The sequence below is a fragment of the Papio anubis genome, chromosome 4 (genome assembly GCF_008728515.1).
Source record: "Papio anubis isolate 15944 chromosome 4, Panubis1.0, whole genome shotgun sequence".
NCBI classification, from domain to species: domain Eukaryota; kingdom Metazoa; phylum Chordata; class Mammalia; order Primates; family Cercopithecidae; genus Papio; species Papio anubis.
In genome coordinates, this window is record NC_044979.1 from 168,047,786 (window position 1) to 168,068,591 (window position 20,806).

Here is a 20,806-nt window from a genome sequence, read left to right on the forward strand (position 1 = left end):
GGGCATGTGACAGGGACATGGCTTGCTTCTTCAGTACCCTGCTGCTCAAACCCCTAGACGGAACATGCAGACGGGTAGGTCGTGGGGAGCATTTTTGGGCTCCGACCCCACAGCAGCATGTAGCATTGAGTGTTTACAGCTCCCGAAGCCCCAGTAGGCATGTGTTACAGCGGTCTCCTTCAGTTATGCGATCTGCAGGCAGCTTGTGTTAATCAGCTCAATTAGACCCTCTGCCTTATTACAAAGACAGAGGGCTTTCTGTATCCTGGATTCTTGCCTTAGTGTACTTGAAAAATCAGATCACACGTGGACTTAGAGAATGAGTGCGAGGTTTTATTGAGTGGAGGAGGTGGCTCTCAGATGGATGGGGAGCCAGAAGGGGGATGGAGTGGGAAGGTGGTCTTTGCCTAGAGTTGGGCCGCCCAGCAGCTAGACTCTCCCTCCAACTGCCCCTGACTGAATTCCATGTTGCCCCGCTGTCAAAAGCCTGCCGGCATCTGCTGGTATCTGTCGGTGTGCTCTTCTGCTCCTCTTGACGTCCAGCCACTTGTGTCTGTGCCCACTAGGGTGTTGGGTTTTTTATGGGCACAGGATGGGGGTCATGGCAGGCCAGAGTAGTCTTGGAAAATGCAACATTTGGACATGGAAACAGGAATGCCTGTTCTCACTAAGGTCCATGGGCACAAACCCAAGGGTGGAGCCCTCACCAGGGACCCCATCCTTCTCTACCCAGCACTCCCCTGCCCCACTTCTGTATCAACATGAAAGCTGACATTTGCTCCTGTGCCCCACCTCTGGGCCTGGTTTGGTGACTTTTGCACCAGAGCTGCTAGGGAGGCCCCACCCCACATGTTGTTGACTGAACAGCCCTTCCCCAGGGGAACCAACCTCCTCCTGTCCCCAAACCCATGGAGGAGTGGTGGGTTCCTGGGCCTCTTGTAACCCGACTGAATATTTTCCAGGTTACCTAACCAAACTCCTGCAAAACCACACCACCTATGCCTGTGATGGGGACTATTTGAATCTACAGTGCCCTCGGCATTCTACGATAAGTGTCCAATCGGCATTTTATGGGCAAGATTACCAAATGTGTAGTTCCCAGAAGCCCGCCTCCCAGAGGGAAGACAGCTTAACCTGTGTGGCACCCACCACCTTCCAGGTATTGCCTTTTGTAGACATGTTAAGATGATACAGTTTCAACACACACTCTTTCTCTCTCTCTCTGGGTGTAAATATATTTGTGATTATATAGTTCAATCCAAGCACAACTGATCCATGAAAAATCCCAATTTATACAGATCACCAGTTTTGTAGGTGAGCCATTATTTGCTTCTCAAAGGATTTGTTACCCAACAAAACTAAATAGAATTCCTACCTATTGTAGAGCCCCCTTTGTGCACTTCAGTATGAATTTATTTGTAGGTTTACTCCTTACTTCAGTATAGCAAAGTACAACCAGGATGGATTCCAACCTCCAGGCCTACATCTCCCATAAATACTCCTGTAGAAAGGGAAGGTGGGTTCTTTAATAGAAACCACAAGTATCTCTTTGAGGCAGACATCTGAAGTCATGACCAACTTCTTAGAAAATGTACTCAAAGGGCCGGGCGCGGTGGCTCATGCCTGTAATCCCAGCACCTTGGGAGGTGAGGTGGGCGGATCACCAGGAGTTCAAGACCAGCCTGGCCAATATGGCGAAACCCCATCTCTACTAATAATACAAAAATCAGCTGAGCATGATGGCACGCACCTGTAGTCCCAGCTACTTGGGAGGCTGAGGCAGAAGAATCGCTTGAACCCAGGAGGCGGAGGTTACAGTGAGCTGAGATCGTGCCACTGCATTCTAGCCTGGGCAACAGAGTGGGACTCCATCTCAAAAAAAAAAAAAAAAGAAAAGAAAAAAGAAAATGTACTCAAGGAAGGAAATATCAGTAACCGCCTTGTGTTTTTTAATGGTTTGCTTCTCCAGTTATAGATAATCATGTCATTCTTGCTTGGAGCTATTTTAGGCAGCCTTTACTGACTCCTTCCTTCTACCAGATAGTACCAGGAATTGGGAGAGATGTGGCTTAAGTCATTCTTTTTGTGGTTGGCATATTTAGGGAAATATTTGGTATAGGATAAGGTCAAACTAATATTTCAGTGATGGTTTTAGACTGTGCATGGCTTTCAATCATCTAAGCAGCTTCTACTTTACCATCTCTGGCCCCTAACATATACAACTAGTTGACCAGGATTACTGAGTCACTCGGCCTTGGATTTTTTTTTAATGCCTCCAAGTTCCATATGAATACATTTAAAGCAGGGAGTTTAAAGCAGCTGGCAAGTTGGAAGTCTGTTTGATTTTGTCAACCATAGGAAATATGGATAAAGATAAATTTGCTAGGAGAACTAAGGAGAAATAGGAGTAGTTTTAATGCTGTGTAGTTCTCCTTAAGGCCCAAATAGGAGACGCAAAACTAATGTGATGATGTACGAAGTTTTCTATTTCTCACACCATCCCTTGCTTCCACTCCAAGCATAGTAGTATCTGGGTATTCAGGTGATTGGTGAAACACACCAGTTGAGTAGCCAAAATGAATGTGTTTGAATGACTGCCCGTGACATGGTTTCTATACCTTGAGGAGAAACAATGTTTCTTCAGGAGACAAAAAGTTGCTTTCCCTGTGTGCTCCACTGTCTTAGTCCTTTTTGTGCTGCTATAACAGCGTACCTGAGCCTGGGTAATTTGTAAGGAACTGACATTGATTTCTCACTGTTCTGAAGGTCAGGAAGTCGAAGAGCAAGGCGCCACAGGTTTGGTGTCTCTAATTCCAGGATGGCTCCTTGAACACTACATCCTCTAGGGGGTTGGGGAACGCTGGTACTCACGTGGCAGAAGAATGGAAGGGGCAAGAGGAGGGGGTGCCAAACTTGCCATTTATAACAAGCCTAGTGCCTAGTGCCACTCTAACAACCTACTCCTGAAACAACAACAACAACAACAAAAAACAGTATTAATCCATTCATGAGGATGGAGGCCTGATGGTCTAATCACCCCTTAAAGACTCCACCTGTTAATACTGTTACAGTGGCAATTACATTTCGATGTGAGTTTTGGGGGGGATAAACGTTCCAGCCATAGCACCCACCCTACCCCTAATTCTCTCCGTTGGGCGCCACCCCAGGAGCTACACCTCTCTTGACCCACCCCCATTTCTCAGTCACCTGCCCTGGCCATCCATCCTTGGATCCCAGGCTACCTGCCGCCCTCCTGGGTGCATGAAATTGGCCAGTACCAACATTTTTTCTAAAGCGGCTACTTTGTAAAAGTATGAACTCCTGGCACACACTAGAGCATGGGCACCACCCCCACCATTCCACGGGTACCTGCCTCTGCCAGATACCCCTGAGGGAAGAGGATGTTCTATAACCAGGCCGACAGGTTAGCATCTGTGAACACAGTTCTGATGTTGTTGGGAGGGTTTGTTTGCCAGAAACATCCCCATGCACTACTCTTTCAACCAGAGGTCAAGAAGTCCTTTACTTTTGTGTCTTTTTTGTTTATTTGAGACAGAGTTTCGCTCTTATTGCCCAGGCTGGAATGCAATGGGGCAATCTTGGCTCACCGCAACCTCCACCTCCCAGGTTCAAGCAATTCTCCTGCCTCAGCCTCCTGAGTAGCTACGATCACAGGCGCCCACCACCACGCCCAGCTAATTTTTTAATTTTTTTGTAGAGAAAGGATTTCACTATGTTAGTCAGGCTGGTCTTGCACTCCTGACCTCAGGTGATCTGCCTGCCTCGGCCTCCCAAAATGCTGGGATTACAGGCATGAGCCACTGCGCCCGGCCTTCTTTTGTGTCTTTTAAGCTGCACTGGGAGCCCAGGCAAGGTGCTTCCTCAGAGGGAGGTTGCTTAATGTGGGGAGACGTCTACACGGGAGACCACAGCTGATCCATCCCTTGACTGTCAACGGGAAGTCCCCCTTTCTGCATTTTCCAGCTCATGACATAGTTTGGAAACAGCCCTGCCCTGGGGTCTGCTCTGCGGTTGTAACTGCGGAGCCCTCCAGTGACATCTGTGGGCTGAGTCGTTTCACAATGACGTTTGGCCATGCCACATGCAGTCATCTGAAAGCTGCACCCTCTGGGGTCTGAGGGGTTTCTGGGGTGTTTTTTTCTGATTGAGACACATCTGCTGGGCCCCTGAGAGAACGGGGTATAGCTGGCAGGGCCAGCATTCTTCGCAGAGATACTCCATGAGCTACCATGAGAACATGGTGACTCAGAGAGGCTCATGTGTTTGCACTAAATTCAGACCTAAAGTAATAAGCAGATTCTTGGGAATTTTTTTTTTTTTTTTTTTTAACTGTGCTTGGTGTCCTTTTTGTTTTTGTTTTAACCAGACCCAAGTTCAGGACCTCTGTGTTTATCACAGGCAGGACTTGTTCCATTTGGGAATGAGGACCTAGAGAACGGCAGCAAAATGCTGAGCCTTATCAGGACCTGGAGGAGGGCGTTCTGTGAGCTTCCACAGAACAGATGTCTTAAACACGAAGGCGCTGCCTGGAAAAAATCAGGAGACAGAGAGAGACTGAGATTTGAAGGAAAGCCTTTATTCCCAATGCTCAACAGAAAGTCTGAGTATTCCACTAAGAAAACTGCTCCCCGAGGGAGAAGTGGGTCCCATCCTCTTGAGTTTGATGAGGGTGGGAATCAGCTTTGTAATTTTTATTTTTTGGCCTGGGGACAGTTCGTAAGCTGGAAAGGGTTTGGGTCCTCAAGGGCTCCCCAGTGCACAGCTCTCCTGTGGCCTGTGTAGGGCCGTTTAAGGATGAAGGGCCAGGACTGTGATTGCTGATGGTCACAGCTCTTTCAGCTTAAAGCTAGGGGACCCCGCTCGAAGGGGACCTTTAAGTCCCCTGCACCCCAATACCGGAAAGTACTCTGACCTCGCTTGCACCTCCTAGAGCCTCAGTAGTCAGTGCCTTTGCTGAAAGTATCAGCAGCCGCACCCGTGGTGGTGAATCAGAGGTTAGTTTTCCCAGGAGCCTGGCACTATTGGATCAGGTTTCTTTTCAGGAGAAAGAGCAGGGAGACAGGGAGCCAATCCACTCACCCACGTGTATGCTCTTCGGCCTTAGACACAGCTTGGCCAGGTGGGGAGGCGTCCTTCCCTTTGCAGAGCCCAGAGCAGCCCAGGTTCGGGTCTGGCAGTCACTGTGAGCGGTTTTCAAGCCTGTCCCTTTTCTACCCTCTCCTTCTAGAAGGTGCTGGACGAATGCCAGAACCAGCGGGCCTGCCACCTCCTGGTCAATAGCCGTGTTTTTGGACCTGACCTTTGTCCAGGAAGCAGTAAATACCTCCTGGTCTCCTTTAAATGCCAACCTAGTAAGTAACTTCGGAGGGGGACAGTGTGTTTGGGGTGTGGTTCTCGCTTCCTTCACACTCCTGGTCAAAATTCTCTGCCCGTTGGCATTTGTCCAACTTTGAAACTCATTCATAGAAACATTGGGCTCCATCCTACCCAGTTTTTTAGAGAGAGAGAAAGACAGAGAGAGAGAGCGAGAGAGAGGGATTTTGTGTGCGTGAGTCTGCACATGCCTTCATTTTCTTACAAATGCCTGAATTTTAAAAATCCAATCTGTAAAACTCTGATGCTACAGCTCCCAGGGGTGGTGAGAGACTGCTGTTGCTGTTCCTCAAAGTGAGGAGCTGGTTCTGCTTTTCAGAGGTGTCTTGTGCTGAGATTGAGGGGCTCCCTGTTTTTCCTGGAGGCTCAGTGGCCCACTTGCCACCTGCACCCACTGCTTCAGAGCTTTGATCTGGCTCCTCCCGCCCTCACCCACGGCAGGGGCTCCTTGTTCCCCAGGAGAGTGACAGGGGGCATGGCTGGAGCACTCTCTTTTATCCTGGTTCTTGTTCTTTTCTCCATTGACTTTTGCCATTTCTAACACGCATCAGCTTTGTGATGGCCAAAAATAATCCCTCTTCCGTGGGTGGGTCACACTTCCAGGCGCCAAGAGCCTGCCTGAGATAAATCATAGGTCACTGTGGCATTAGAGGTTCCTGCACACCTTGTTGCAAAGAAACGATAGCAGTATGTTTAACCAAACAATGAGAAGTTAAGCTTTTTTTTTTTTTTTTTTTTTTTTGAGACAGAGTTTCACTCTTGTTGCCCAGGCTGGAGTGCAGTGGGCAATCTCGGCTCACCACAACCTTCGCCTCCCAGGTTCAAGCAATTCTCCTGCCTCAGCTTCCCGAGTAGCCGGGACTACAGGCATGTGCCACCGTGCCTGGCTAATTTTGTAGTTTTAGTAGAGAGAGGGTTTCGCCATGCTGGTCAGGCTGGTCTTGAACTCCTGACCCCAGGTGATCTACCCGTCTTGGCCTCCCAAAGTGCTGGGATTACAGGCATGAGCCACCACGCCTGGTCAAGTTAAGCATTTTTAAGCCTCCTCCCTGCCACCCAACACAACTGTTTTCACTTTTTGCATTTTGTTGTCTGTTAGCTCCCATCCTGGAGCCCAGAGTTCCCCGATATCCTGGTGGCCTAGGTGCCAGACTTATGTGGGGAGAGGTCAGGCCACACTCGTACTATAGTCTCAGGTACACAACTGGGAACAAACCCCCCGAACCCTTCAGCAGATATGCAGGCTTCTGTCAAACCCCTTCCCTGCCAGGGCCCACATACGTCGAAACTGCCCTGTACTTTTCTAACACAGCACATGCAAAGGCACTCATGCTCTCACAGCATATAATAGGTACTCATCACACACGCCTCTCATAATAGACATCATCACCCACAGGCACACACTAGCACAACCTTATACCCCATTATACACACTCAAACGCACACCAGCTGTCACACTCACTCACACTATCATACATGCTCACACACGCTCACATGTACAGACAATCGCAAATACCTACAAGCAGGCCCAGCCATTCAGAACCGCCGGAACTCCCTTTGTGACCCCTCTCTACCCTCCCTCCAGCACCAGACATTGGGATCACCTCCTGCCTCAGTCAACAGACTCAGGAAATCACACCAAGATCTCAGTGTTCTTCCTCACTTCCCTCCCACCGCTGAACCTCACAGATGACTGTGTCATGGCCTTGAAGACACCCTTGACTGCCATTAGCTTCGCCTTCTTTTTTTTTCTGTTCTCCACTTCCCTCCTTCCATGGTGTAAAAGATTGCCCTTTAAAAAGTGGCTCTTGGCTGGGGGCGGTGGCTCACGCCTGTAATCCCAGCACTTTGGGAGGCCAAGGCAGGCAGATCACCTGAGGTCGGGTGCTTGAGACCAGCCTGACCAACATGGAGAAACCCCGTCTCTACTAAAAATACGAAAATTAGCTGGGCATAGTGGCGGACGCCTGTAATCCCAGCTACTCGGGAGGCTGAGGCAGGAGAATCGCTTGAACCTGGGAGGCAGAGGTTGCAGTGAGCTGAGATGGCGCCATTGCACTCCTGCCTGGGCGACAGAGCGAGACTCCGTCTCGGGGAAAAAAAAAAAAAAAAAAAAAGCCCTTGTTCAAGATGTTAACAGTTGGAGAACTGAGGTGGTGGGAATATGGCTGTTGGTTGTGATATTCTTTCACATTTTCTATATGTTTGAAATGTTTCATAAGTTGAGAAAAGCCACCCTCTAAGAGAAGTCAAATGACCTTTGTAAAATTGCCCGAGCCTCAGATAAGTCAGTGCAGAGCCCCAGTCCCGCGACTGTGGTGTGAGGCTTCCTCTGGTTTACTCATATCATTTCAGCAAACACTTATGAAGCCCCCACTGTGCACAGGAGTGGAGGATGAAGAGAACCCACATCCTGCAGACATTCCCTGAATGGCGGTTCTATCGTGGGTGGTGTCCACACCCCGCCCAGGGTATTTCTCAACCTTCCTTCACCCAGCAACCATTCCTAAGATCTTCACACAGCTGGTTCCTTCTCCTTGTGTAATCTCCACCCCAAACAGCACCTTTCAAGAGAGACCTTCTCTGTCCAAAAAACAGCAACAACAACCACAAAAAAAACCCCTCTACTATCACAGCATCCTATGTTATTTTCTTCACAGCAGCATCATCATTTGGATTTACCTTATTTGTGGCCTGTGTATGATTTGCACACACACTGCATCAGATTGTGAGCATCGTGAAAGCAGGAACTCTGTGTGGTTCAGCATTGTCACCCCAGAGCAGTAGGTGCTTACTATGTATTCACAGAGCAAATGTTCACCCAGCAGGGGCCAGGTCCTGTGCTCAGCACTGGGGAGGCACAGGTGAGCACATCCTTGGTAACCAGATTGTCCAGTCCTGTGGGGCCTGATATTCACTGTGAGTTTCACACAAATATGTGCAAGATTCCAGGTAGGGTCAGGGCTTCATGGAGAGGCACTTGGTACTATGCAAGCAGCTTGCAGAAGAATTTTTTTTTTTTTCTTGAGATAGGGTCTCACTCCATCACCCAGGCTGGAGTATAGTGGCTTGATCTTGGCTCACTGCAACCTCTGCCTCACGGGTTCAAGCAATTCTCCTGCCTCAGCCTCCTGAGTAACTGGGATTACAAGCATGCACCACCACACCTGGCTAATTTTTGTATTTTTAGTAGAGACCTGGTTTCTCCATGTTGGCCAGGCTGGTCTTGAACTCCTGACCTCAAGTGATCTGTCCCCCTTGGCCTCCCAAAGTGCTAGGATCACAGGCGTGAACCACCGTGCCCAGCCTCATAGGAGGAATTGACCTCAACTGGGGGTTCAGTGGAGTCTTTTTGGACCAAGTGGTGACGGAGCTGAGAACTGCAGGGATGCAGGGCACAGAAAGAGTGCTCCATACAGAAGCCTGTGGCTGGGGGTTGCAGGTGCATTGGCGCAGCCAGTCACGGGGTAGGAGCACAGAAACAAGATAGCAGGAGAGAGCACCAGCTGGGGAGCTGGAGTAGGGATCCTGAGCCCTCAGAGCCAAGGAAGGAGTTGGGGCTCTATCTGTAGGGCAGCATTTAAGCAGGGAGGGTGCTAAGATGAAGTCATAAGGCCCCACTGGCTGCCCCATAGACAGCAGATGAGAGGCAGAGCCCCTGTGTAACCTGGACACCGGCAACCTGAGCACTGCCATTTAGGAGGTGGAAGTGAGATTGTCTGCACACCTTCCTGCCTCTTTTTCTGCATCTCTCACACCTCCTGAGGCTCTTCTCCTCACTTCCCAGTTCTAGTCTGGGCAGGACACTGTGAATGTCCAAAGGCTGCACGACTGTACCCTGTGGTGTGTGGAGCCAGTGCTTATCATGCGAGCCAGTTATGCCTGTGTTCTGTGGACTTGCTACGGTGGGAATATTTACACCAGGAAAATTGGCAAATGCCACTGATTGGGTTTATTTGTTTGTCTTTACGGAAAGCTATTTTACCAGCAAGCCTCACTGGAAACTTCTTTTCCTTAATGTGTATTATGCTTCCTTCCTCAAAACCTCACCTCCCAAATTGCAGCCTTTCAGGAAATGTAGGTTTCAGCGAGGCTTGGATTTAGGTAGTTCTGGGTTCATATTCCTTTCTGCTGTGTATCTGCTGTGTGTTGGGCAGTGTAGGGACACTTTCTAGGACTCGGTTGTAACATGGGATTATGTCTCTTCTGCAGAGGGGCTGTTAGAAGACTGTGAAAACACAGTGTTGTATGTAACATGCTTAGCACAGGACCATGGAGTTGAGCTCAGCAGTTGGTAGCTATTATTTCAATAAAGCTGATTCAAGTCACTCTGCTAAAGACATGAATGACTAAATGATTTAGTCATGCCTGTCATTCCGGCATTTTGGGAAGCCAAGGCAGGAGAATTGTTTGAGGCCAGTAGTCAGAGACTAGCCTGGGTAACATAGTGAGACCCCTATCTCTCTTAAAAAAAAAAAGAAAAAGAAAAGAAAATTAGCAGGGCATAGTGGCAGACACCTGCAGTCCTAGCTATTTGGGAGGCTGCAGCGAAAGGATTGCTTGAGCCCAGGAATCTGAGGTTACAATGAACTATGATCTCACCACTGCACTCCAATCTAGATGACAGGGTGAGATCTATTTACTAAAGAAAGAAAGAATAACAATAAATAAAAGTGACTGTCTGTCTACATTTCAACATCACTATGCACTGGCAATTGTATACAATGTCAGTAATAAAATACTCTCACCACGGCAGATCCTTCCTCTGCCCACCTTTGAAAGGTGGCTGGTGATGTGTTGGGAACAGGTCCCCCAAAATCTGGCCATGAACTGGCCCCCAAACAGGCCATAAACAAAATCTCTGCAGCACAAAATCTCTGCATCACAAACATGTGACATGTTTGTGATGGCCATGACGCCCATGATGGAAGGTTGTGGGTTTACCGGAATGAGGGCAAGGAACACCTGGCCCACCCAGGGCGAAAAACCGCTTAAAGGAGTTCTTAACCACAAACAATAGCATGAGCGATCTGTGCCTTAAGGACTTGCTCCTGCGGCAGATATCTAGCCAGAGCCCATCCCTCTATTTCTCATAAGGAATACTTTTAGTTAATCTATAATCTATAGAAACAGTGCTTGTCACTGGCTTGCTGTCAGTAAATATGTGGGTAAACCTCTGTTCCAGGCTCTCAGCTCTGGAGGCTGTGAGACCCCTGATTTCCTACTCCACACCTCTATATTTCTGTGTGTGTGTCTCTAATTCCTCCAGCACCACTGGGTTAGGGTCTTTCCAACTGAGCTGGTCTCGGCAGTGATGTGCTTTTGTGACTGTTGTATCGAAGAGAAGCAGAATGACCCACATAGCCCGCTCATTAGTAGGTTGGTGCAAAAATAATCACGGTTTTTGCCTATTGCTTTTAAGGGCAAAAATCACAGTCACTTTTGCACCAATTTAATAAAATGAGGAAGGGGAATTTCGTCGCTGTTGTCATTTAAGCAGAGTCGTAGTTCTACCTTCCCAGGCCCCTGCCATCCTCCCCATCTAAACTCCCAGGAGACTTGGCAACCCACTTCTGGAAGGCTGCCCACACCTTCTCTAATCTGAGACCAGTTGAGAACTCTAACCCAGCTCTAAAACAAATTCTAGTCTTCTAAGAAAAGTAGCAATGATATTAGTAGTTTCTTAATTTTTTATAATCCAGAAATGTCACTCTTATGTGACAGTGAATTAGCACATTCCCAAGGAACCAAGTGACTCAATGTAACACAGCAGTCACCCCAAGGATGTAATATGACACGCACAGGCCCCTCCATTCCAGGAGATGATTTGCCCATAATCTGGGGACGAAATCACTGGAGGCCTTGCATGTGGGTGTTGCGTTACTCTGGGAGGGTTTTGTTGGCATCGAGGCTACCTTTAATGAATGGGCTTTAATAAATCAAAGAGATGTGGCTAATAAATGCGTTTCATGACATGCCTTAAACAAAACAAAACAAAAAAACCTCTTCTAACTTTTAAAAATTTTGATTTAACAAAAAGGAAAAAGAAAAAGAAAAAAGATTTCCATTTAAAAAGTTTCCAATTTGTGGAGATAAGGCTTGTTTTTGTCCTGCCTTCTCCCATCCTCTTTCTGTGCCAGCTCTGCCACCGGAAGGCATTCTTAACATTTTTCTGAGTTCTTATGGTTGGAAGGGGGCTTTGGCTCTTTTGGTGTTTCTATCCAAGCCCTCTTTTCTGCATCAAAGGCCATCGTTCACTCTGGGTCTTTGAAGTCAGGCAAAATGTTGTTGTTGGTGGGATTTAGCATCTACTCATAAACTGCATACAAATGCCAGTGCGGATATGACTCACCAAAAAGAATCAAACCTTCTGACGTTGGGGTCAGAGTTAGCAGTCTTTTCTTTAGAAAATGAAAACAAAACTTGCCTTGGCTCTAAGTTTAAGCTGTTGAATTAAGATTCCAGTGAGTGGGTAAAGGGCCTTCGAGACATTTGCTTAGTCACCATTTTCATTTTTCTTCCTCGTGGAGGTTCTTCCTGCTTATTAAACTACCAGGGCAGGATGGGGATTTTGTGAGCATCTGTAGGCTGGCTTCTGCTCCGAGCCTTTCATTCATCTTGAATGTTCGCATCCTCATGGATGAAAGGATAGCAACAAAGTTTGCCAGCAGCAGAGCTGGTGGTCCTCTTGAGATTTTGTAAAGTTTGCCTTCCTGTGGTCCAAAATTTGGCCTTGCTGTTGCTTCTCTGCTTTTGGTAGAAAGTCATGGAAATTTACAAGGTACAGAAAGATGCTGTTTAGTCCAGGCATGGTGGCTCACGCCTGTAATCCCAGCATTTTGGGAGGTCTAGGTGGGTGGATCATTTGAGGTCAGGAGTTCAAGACCAGCCTAGCCAACATGGTGAAACTCTGTCTTTACTAAAAATACAAAAATTAGCCAGGCCTGGTGGCACATGCCTGTAATCCCAGCTCCTCGGGAGGCTGAGGCAGGAGAATGGCTTGAACCTGGGAGGTGGGAGTTGCGGTGAGCTGAGATTGCGTCCCCTGCACTCCAGCCTGGGTGACAGAGTGAGACCCTGTCAGAAAAAGAAAGAAAGAAGGAGGGGGGGGAGAGAGAGAGAGAGAAGAGAGAGAGAGAGAGGAGAGGGAGAGAGGAGGGGGGGGGGAGAGAGAGAGAGAGAAAGAAAGAAAGAAAGAAAGAAAGAAAGAAAGAAAGAAAGAAAGAAAGAAAGAAAGAAAGAGAAAGAAAGAAAGAAAAGAAAGAAAGAAAAGAAAGAAAGAAAGAAAGAAAGAAAGAAAGAAAGAAAGAAAGAAAGAAAGAAAGAAAGAAAGAAAGAAAGAAGGTGGCATTTATATTTAAAAATTATTGTCTTTCACTTTTTTAAGTTTGGAGCTTAGCATCATTGATGCCAGGATACGAAGATCCAGCCAGCTGCTGTGGCCCTAATGTGTACAGCTCATGCCTTTCTGTAGGGATTAAGGTGGGCGTTTTCAAATTGTGATTGCAGCTCATGGTAGGAAAAGATTTTCACATTTTGGCCCAGTGGAACACATACTCATATACACACAACTGAAAAATAAATGTTTAAATTACAAAACAGTGTTTATACTTTCTTCATGTGATGCCCTTTGTTGTTTTCTAAACTACTGTATTCTTTATTTTAAAAAATTGCTGGTTACAACGCACTAATGATTTCAAGACTCATGAATGAACCTCAAATCACAATTTGGAAAACCTGGGCTTGAGGTGTCTGTGGGAGCTGGAATCCGCCTGCACTTCCAATCCAGGAAAGAAAAGTGGAAGGAGAACATGAGCATGTGCGAGGAGTGAGAGGCTGGGGTGGAAGAGGTTCCCTCTGGACAGTCTTCCCGCCCACTCCGGGCCAGCCCATTACAGCCCTAGCAGTTCTTGCCATTTAACTCTTGTTTGCAGTTAACGCCAATGCTTGTTTGGCTAAAAAATGCGCCTGTCTGCTGTGTGGTTGCCATTTCAAAGTGGAAAACTCCAGAAAAAGGGTGATAGAGTAGAGCTAGCATTTTTAAAAGAATTTTCTTTACAGAATGTTGGCAAGGATAAGAACCACATATGCAAATAAATGACCGTGGTCCCCTTTATATTTTGCTTTGCTTTGATTTTGCAAAGTTTAAGATAAGTGACAATCTAGGAGAGATTTTCTAACACCTAAGAGACAAAAGTTAGCATCCGGAATACATGAATCACTCCTGCAAATTTTAAAAATCCATCACACACTATGCAAAGGATTTGAAGAGGTTGTTCACAGAAGGACTGCTTTGAATATCAATTTATTAATACATTTAAAGCTGTTAGAACAGGGCCTAGTTGGGAGGAAGTCTTCAGCAAGTATTAGCTATTATTATTATTTATTATTATTTTTGAGATGAAGGCTTGCTCTGTTGCTCAGGCTGCAGTGCAGTGGCACAATCTCAGCTCACTGCAACCTTCCCCTCCTGGGTTTGTGATTCTCCTGCCTCAGCCTCCTGAGTAGCTGGGATTACAGGCACCCAACATCACGCCTGGCTAATATTTGTAGTTTTAGTAGAGACGGGGTTTCGCTATGTTGGCCAGGCTGGTCTCGAACTCCTGACCTCAGGTGATCCGCCCACCTCAGCCTCTCAAGGTGCTGGGATTACAGGTGTGAGCCACCGCACCCAGCTGTGTTATCTATTATTATTTAAAGATATCTTTCTTGAGATATCATTTACACAGCATAAAATTCACATTTTTCAAGTGTGCAATCCAGTGATTTTCAGTGAATTTACTGAGTTGTGCAACCGTGACCACAGTCCAGCATGGGACATTCCCACCATCTCAGAAGGCTTCCCTGTGTCCATTTTCTGTCACTCTGTGACCTCACTTTCAGCCTCAGGTGCCCACTTATCTACATTCTGCCCCTAAAGGCTTGCCTCTTCTGAATTCTTCATATAAAAGGAATCACACCGTATGCGGTCTTTTGTGTCTGGAGTGTTAGCTCTTACTGCTTTAAAAAAATCAAATCATTATTAAACATTTTCACTAATTAAATGGTTTTGGAGTACATTCTTTAAAAAAAAAACAATACGTTTTCTTCAACAGTGCATGCATAATGCCAACTTTGTATGACATTGCAAAGAAAGATTTTACTATGATAAGCAGATTAAACAAACAAACTTTTCCCTGAATTCTTTGAGAACAACGTACAACCTGGTCCAGATCATCCTAACCTAGAATGCGCCATCAGCTTGATAGTCAGTTGTTCCTGGATTTACCAGATTTGGGGCAGAGTTTCCACGCTTCTCTAAAGAGGGATTCTTAACTGACACCGTGCCTTGTTTTTGCCCCTTTCCTAGTAAAGGAAATGATTTGATTTGGTATCATATCATCTTTCTTGCTTTTTTTAAATTAGAAACAAGGCCTTGCTATGTTTCCCAGGCTGGCCTCCGACTTCCGGGCTTAAGTGATCCTCCTGCCTCAGCCTCCCTCCCAAGATGCTGGGATTACGGCTGTGAGCCACTGTGCCCGGTCTCTTTTCTTGTCTTTTAAACAAATAAATGTAAGCCGGGCATGGTGTGCACTCATATTCCCAGGTACTTGAGAAGCTGAGGGGAGAGGATCCTTTGAGCCTAGGTTTGAGCCCAAGAGTTCAAGGCTGCAGTGAGCTATGATTGCACCACTGCACTCTAGCCTGGGTAACAGAGTGAAACCCTGTCTCTAAAAAACTAAACTAAACTAAAATAATAAATAATTCGTACACGCATGGGGATGCCAGTGGAGGGGCTGGAGGTGAGGTTTAACTGGGCTGTCTCCAGAGAGAGAAAGAAGCTTAATGCTTCTTTCAAGTAACTTCTGGTCTGTCTTTACCTATGTGGATCCCAAGCCAACATTTGAGAAAAGGCTCCCTTCAGTGAAGGAACGTGTGACCTTAAGTGGTGAGCGAGAGAAACTTCCTTTCTAGCCAGGCCCTGCCTGGGACCTAACTCCATGCGTCTGCCTCCTTAACTCTGGCACCTCTCCTCCATTTGCCCCTTAGTATAATTCCCAGGGTCTTTGCGCTTGCCAACAGGTTACTTCCCACCCGCTTCCTGCAGAGGGCTTTGTTTTCTAGGGTCAGAGACAGCATGAGCCCAGAGGGCCATCCCTACCGCCCCCTTCTCAGGGTGCAGCCCCAGGGAAATGAGCAGGGGGACTTGGACAGAGCTCACCGATTCCTTCTGGGGGAAGCTGATGGTGCCTTCAATTTTTGTCAGCCCCAGGGAAATGAGCAGGGGGACTTGGACAGAGCTCACCGATTCCTTCTGGGGGAAGCTGATGGTGCCTTCAATTTTTGTTTCTGCTTCAGATGAATTAAAAAACAAAACTGTGTGTGAAGACCAGGAGCTGAAACTGCACTGCCATGAATCCAAGTTCCTCAACATCTACTCTGCGACCTATGGCAGGAGGACCCAGGAAAGGGACATCTGCTCCTCCGAGGCAGAGCGGCTCCCCGCTTTCGGTATGTGCTTTTGTATGTGTATTAGTCAGGGATCTCTAGAGGGACAGAACTAATAGGATATATATATATATATATATATCCTATATGATCGTGGAAGTTAATACTTAACACGATCACGATCTTGTGATCGTGTAATTAATACTTAATAAACTCCCATATATAAGTGTGTGTGTGTGTGTGTATATATATATATATGCTTGTAAACAGTAATCTGCCAAAAATAAATAAGTAAAAGAACAAGAACTGGCCGGGCGCGGTGGCTCACGCCTATAATCCCAGCACTTTGGGAGGCTGAGGCGGGCGGATCACAAGGTCAGGAGTTCGAGACCAGCCTGGCCAATATGGTGAAATCCCATCTCTACTAAAACTACAAAAATTAGCCAGGCATGGTGAGGTACACCTGTAATCCCAGCTACTCAGGAGGCTGAGGCAGGAGAATTGCTTGAACCCGGGAGGTGGAGGTTGCAGTGAGCCAAGATCGTGCCATTACACTCTAACCTGGGCAATAAGAGCAAGACTCTGTCTCAAAAAAAAAAAAAAAAAAAAAAAAAAGAACTGAAGACATGAACACTAAGAATAGTACCCAACTCCCCTTTACATACATATAAAGAATAGTACCCAACTCCCCTTTATATATATGTAAATAAAGGGGAGTTTATTACTATTAATTTACACGGTCACAGGTCCCACAATAGGCTGACTGCAGGCTGAGGAGCAGGGAGAGCCAGTTTGAGCCTCAAAACTGAAGAACTTGGAGTCCGATGTTCGAGGGCAGGAAGCATCCAGCACGGGAGAAAGATGTAGACCTGGAGGCTAAGGCAGTCTCTCCTTTTCACGTTTTTCTGCCTGCTTTCTATTTGCTGGCCTCTGATTCGATGGTGCCCACCAGATTAAGGGTGGGTCTGCCTTTCCCAGCCCACTGACTCAAACATTAATCTCTTTTGGCAACACCCTCACAGACACACCCAGGAAATACTTTGTATCCTCCAATCCAATCAAGTTGACACTCAGTATTAACCATCACAGTAGGGTTATACTTAGGGTGCAGTCTGAGGGGATTAAGGCCCTGGCTCCCCAAGGAAGGAAGCCATGCCAGTGGGCAGTGCCCTTAACTCAATCTGGGCTTGAGTGTTCCTGTCCTGACAGGCTCAGCAGTCAAAGGGGGCAGAGAGGCACGTGTGAGGGTGGGTCCCCATTGTCCATTAATAACATTACCCACTGTCCTGGTCCAGTAAGTTGACTTGTGAGCTCTTGAACCCCATCTTCCCTGTCTGATAACACCTGCATGTGTTCGGTTCTCTCTGTTAAATGTCTCCAGCCCCTCCTCCTTTCTCCCTGCTACTGCCTTAGGGAAAGGGATCATTGCCGAGCTACGGTAGCCATCTCCCTACTCCCAGGCTTGCCTTTCTCCCCACAGTGGCCTCAGGTCCGTCCGTCCGTCCGTGCGTCCTTCCTTCCTTCCTTCCTTCCTTCCTTCCTCCCTTCCTTCCTTTTTTCTTTGAAATGGAGTCTCCCTCTGTTGCCCAGGCTGGAGTGCAATGGTGCAATCTCGGCTCACTGCAACCTCCGTCTCTTGGGTTCAAGTGATTCTCCTGCCTCAGCCTCAGGAATAGCTGGGATTACAGGCGCCTGCCACCATACCTGGCTAATTTTTGTATTTTTAGTAGAGACAGGGTTGCACCGTGTTGGCCAGGCTGGTCTTAAACTCCTGACCTCAGGTGATCCGCTTGCCTTGGCCTCTCAAAGTACTAGGATTACAGGCGTGAGCCACTGCGCCGGGCCCAGGTATCTTTCTTAAAGGCAAATCTGTCACTATCCTTCCTAACACCCTGCAGGGGCTCCCTGTATTATATAGTTCCTTAGCTGGATGAGGGACCCTTGGTGTTTTAACTCCTTCCTGCAAAAAGAGGCTTCATCAGTTTTTTTTTCTTTAATTCTTAACCTTTATAATATTCAAGAATGCCTTTCCAGAACAGGGATTGTGCAAGGCATTGTGGATCTATGTCTTCTTTACAGGCTCTGTGTTCCCCTACGCCCACTCCACTTTTTTTTTTTTTTTTTTTTTTTTTTTGAGATGGAGTCTCCCTCTGTCACCCAGGCTGGAGCACAGTGGTGTGATCTCGGCTCACTACAACCTCCACTTCCAGGTTCAAGCAATTCTCCTGCCTCAGCCTCCTGAGTAACTGGGATTACAGGTGCCTGCCACCATGCCCGGCTAATTTTTATAGTTTAGTAGAGACAGGGTTTCACCATGTTGGTCAGGTTGGTCTTGAACTTCTGACCTCAGGTGATCCACCTACCTCGGCCTCCCAAAGTGCTGGGATTACAGGAGTGAGGCACTGCACCTGGTCTCCACTTCTTTTTCTTTTCTTTTTTTTTTTTAAACGGAATCTTGCTCTGTCCCTCAGGCTGGAGTGCAGTGGCACGATCTCAGTTCACTGCAAGCTCCGCCTCCCGGGTTCACGCCATTCTCCTGCCTCAGCCTCCTGAGTAGCTGGGACTACAGGTGCCCACTACCAAGCATGGCCATTTTTTTGTATTTTCAGTAAAGATGGGTTTCACCGTGTTAGCCAGGATGGTCTCGATCCCCTGACCTCATGATCCACCCGCCTCGGCCTCCCAAAGTGTTGGGATTACAGGCAGGAGCCACCGCACCCGGCCTCCATTTCTTAATATTGCAGAGAAGTACCTCATTTCCCAGGCTTACTAGTCTAACTTAGCCGCCTGTGTTTTAAGAAACAGCAGTAAGTTAACATCCGTGTCAGCTGTTCTTTTGAGCAGAATTCAGTTGACCAAGCGGGTAAATCTGTACGCTGAATGGTTTGTGTTCAGTTGGTCACTGCCTTTCATTCCTAGGAATGGTGGATGAGAGTTGGATTTAATTAATAAATTTATTTGTTTATTTTTGAGACAGAGTCTTGCTCTGTGGCCCACGCTGGAGTGCAATGGCACGATCTCCATTTACTGTAACCTCCACCTTCCAGGTTCAAGTGATTCTCCTGCCTCAACCTCCGGAGTAGCTGGGACTACAGGCGCTTGCCACTACACTCAGCTAATTTTTGTATTTTTAGTAGAGATGGGGTTTCGCCATGTTGACCAGGCTAGTCTTGAACTCTTGACCTCAAGTGATCCACCTGTCTTGGCCTCCCAAAGTGCTGGGATTACAGGTGTGAGCCACTGTGTCCGGCGGAGAGTTGGATTTAAAAGGGAAGAGTATACCAGACATAGTGTTTTATGCCTGTGTAATCCCAGCTACTCTGGAGGTTGAGATGGGAAGATCACTTGAGGCCTAGAGTTTGAGGTTGTAGTGAGCTATGATCGCACCTCCACACTCCAGCCTGGGCCACAGAAAAAGACCCTGTCTCTTAAAAGAAAAAAAAAAAAAAAAGGAAAAGTAATTAACGAAAGTGTTAGGAGGAGATCCCATGGCCTAAAAGACAGGTTTCCATGGACAGTGGAGGAATTCTGAGGTCAGCCAGCAGTGTTAACGCCCTCAGAAACCCTTCCTGATGTAGAAAGGACTGTGAAGAAGTCTGTGACTCTGCTCTGTGCCCCTTGCTTGGCTGTTCAAGGTAAAAAGCTTCAGCTCACAGAATAAAAGCCTGCTCGCCCTTCTCCCTCACCATCAAGCACTTCCGTCCATTGGCCTCGGTGTGCTTGCAAGGGTGAGGACCAGACTCTTCTCTACATTTGTGGCCAGAGCCAAAATGCCAGAGCCCCTCCTGCCCTGTGCTCTGTAGCACAGAGAAGCTCAAAGACAAAAATCAAAGGGTCCTGAGGGTTTCCAGTTCATCAGGTCCTCAGCCTCACATGGAAGGCTCAGCTCTGACTTCACCGTTCAGGTCAGTGCTAAGGGCAGAACCACGCATGCATGCGGAAATACAAACCTTTGACTCTCTGAGCTGGTGCATTTTCTCCATCTAATTGAATGCTATGAAATCATTTGCTTCTTGGCCCAGGAGCCAATAACACCTGCGTGTGTTCTAACAACACCTGTGTGTGTTCAGTTGGATGCTGTGCTCTTCTCTCTCTTAAATGTCTCCACCTTCTCCTCCCTTCTCCCTGCTACTGCCTTAGGGAAAGGGACCATTGCCGGGCCACTGTAGCCGTACATGAAGGCTTTAAACCACACTCGGCCTGTTCTCCCCAGAGAATCATCAGTTTACCCCTCGTGTCTAAACATGCTTTAATATCATCCACCTGAAAAAGCATACTCTTTTGACCGCCCGTCTCCTACCTGCTACCTGTCCGCTCCCTTCACCAGTCCCATGGGCAGAGCATTTGCTGTCCGCAGAGAATCTGCAGACAGTCCCAGGGCAGTCCCATGGTGGCGTGTCTCTAATCTGTCCACTTTGCTCCCAGCGCCCTCTGGGCATCCCTCCCCTGGACATCGAGGCTGCCTCCCCTCTTCACTTAGCAGCCAGAGGGATTGTATTTATTTATTTCAAAAAAAATTGTTGGAGACAGGGTCTTGCTCTGTCACCCAGGCTGGAATGCAGTGATGCACCAAGGGCAGTTTAAAGCCTTCATGTATGGTCTACCTGAGTCCCGGAGAAAATGCCCTTAGCACTGACCTGAACGATGAGCTCAGAGCCGAGCCTTCCATGTGAGGCTGAGGGCCGATGAACAGGGCATCCTCAGGACCCTTTGATTTTTGTCTTTGAGGCTTTTTGTCCTGCAGAGCACAGGGCGAGAAGGGCTCTGGCATTTTGGCTGTGGCGGTGAATGCAGTGAAGCCTTCCTCATAGCTCACTGCAGCCTCCAACTCACGGGCTCAAGCAATTCTCTCACCTCAACCTCCTGAGTAGCTGGGACTACAGGAGCATGCCACCATGCCTGGTATGGTGGAGATGAAGTCTTGCTATTTTGCCCAGGCTGGTCTTGAACTCGTGGCCTCAAGTGATCCTCCCACCTCAGCCTC

At 47.5% G+C, this 20,806-nt stretch overlaps 1 protein-coding gene across 11 annotated transcripts in view; it reads left to right on the plus strand.

The window, feature by feature from the left end:
- EVA1C (eva-1 homolog C) overlaps positions 1–20,806 on the plus strand; it is a 105,231-nt gene that overhangs the window by 41,497 nt on the left and 42,928 nt on the right. For 8 of the 11 annotated variants that reach the window (XM_017956160.3, XM_017956158.3, XM_017956159.3 and 5 more), the window contains 3 exon segments: positions 963–1,159; positions 5,249–5,372; positions 15,733–15,885. In XM_017956160.3, coding sequence (XP_017811649.2) covers positions 963–1,159; positions 5,249–5,372; positions 15,733–15,885 — 474 coding nt within the window. 11 annotated transcript variants of the gene reach the window in all.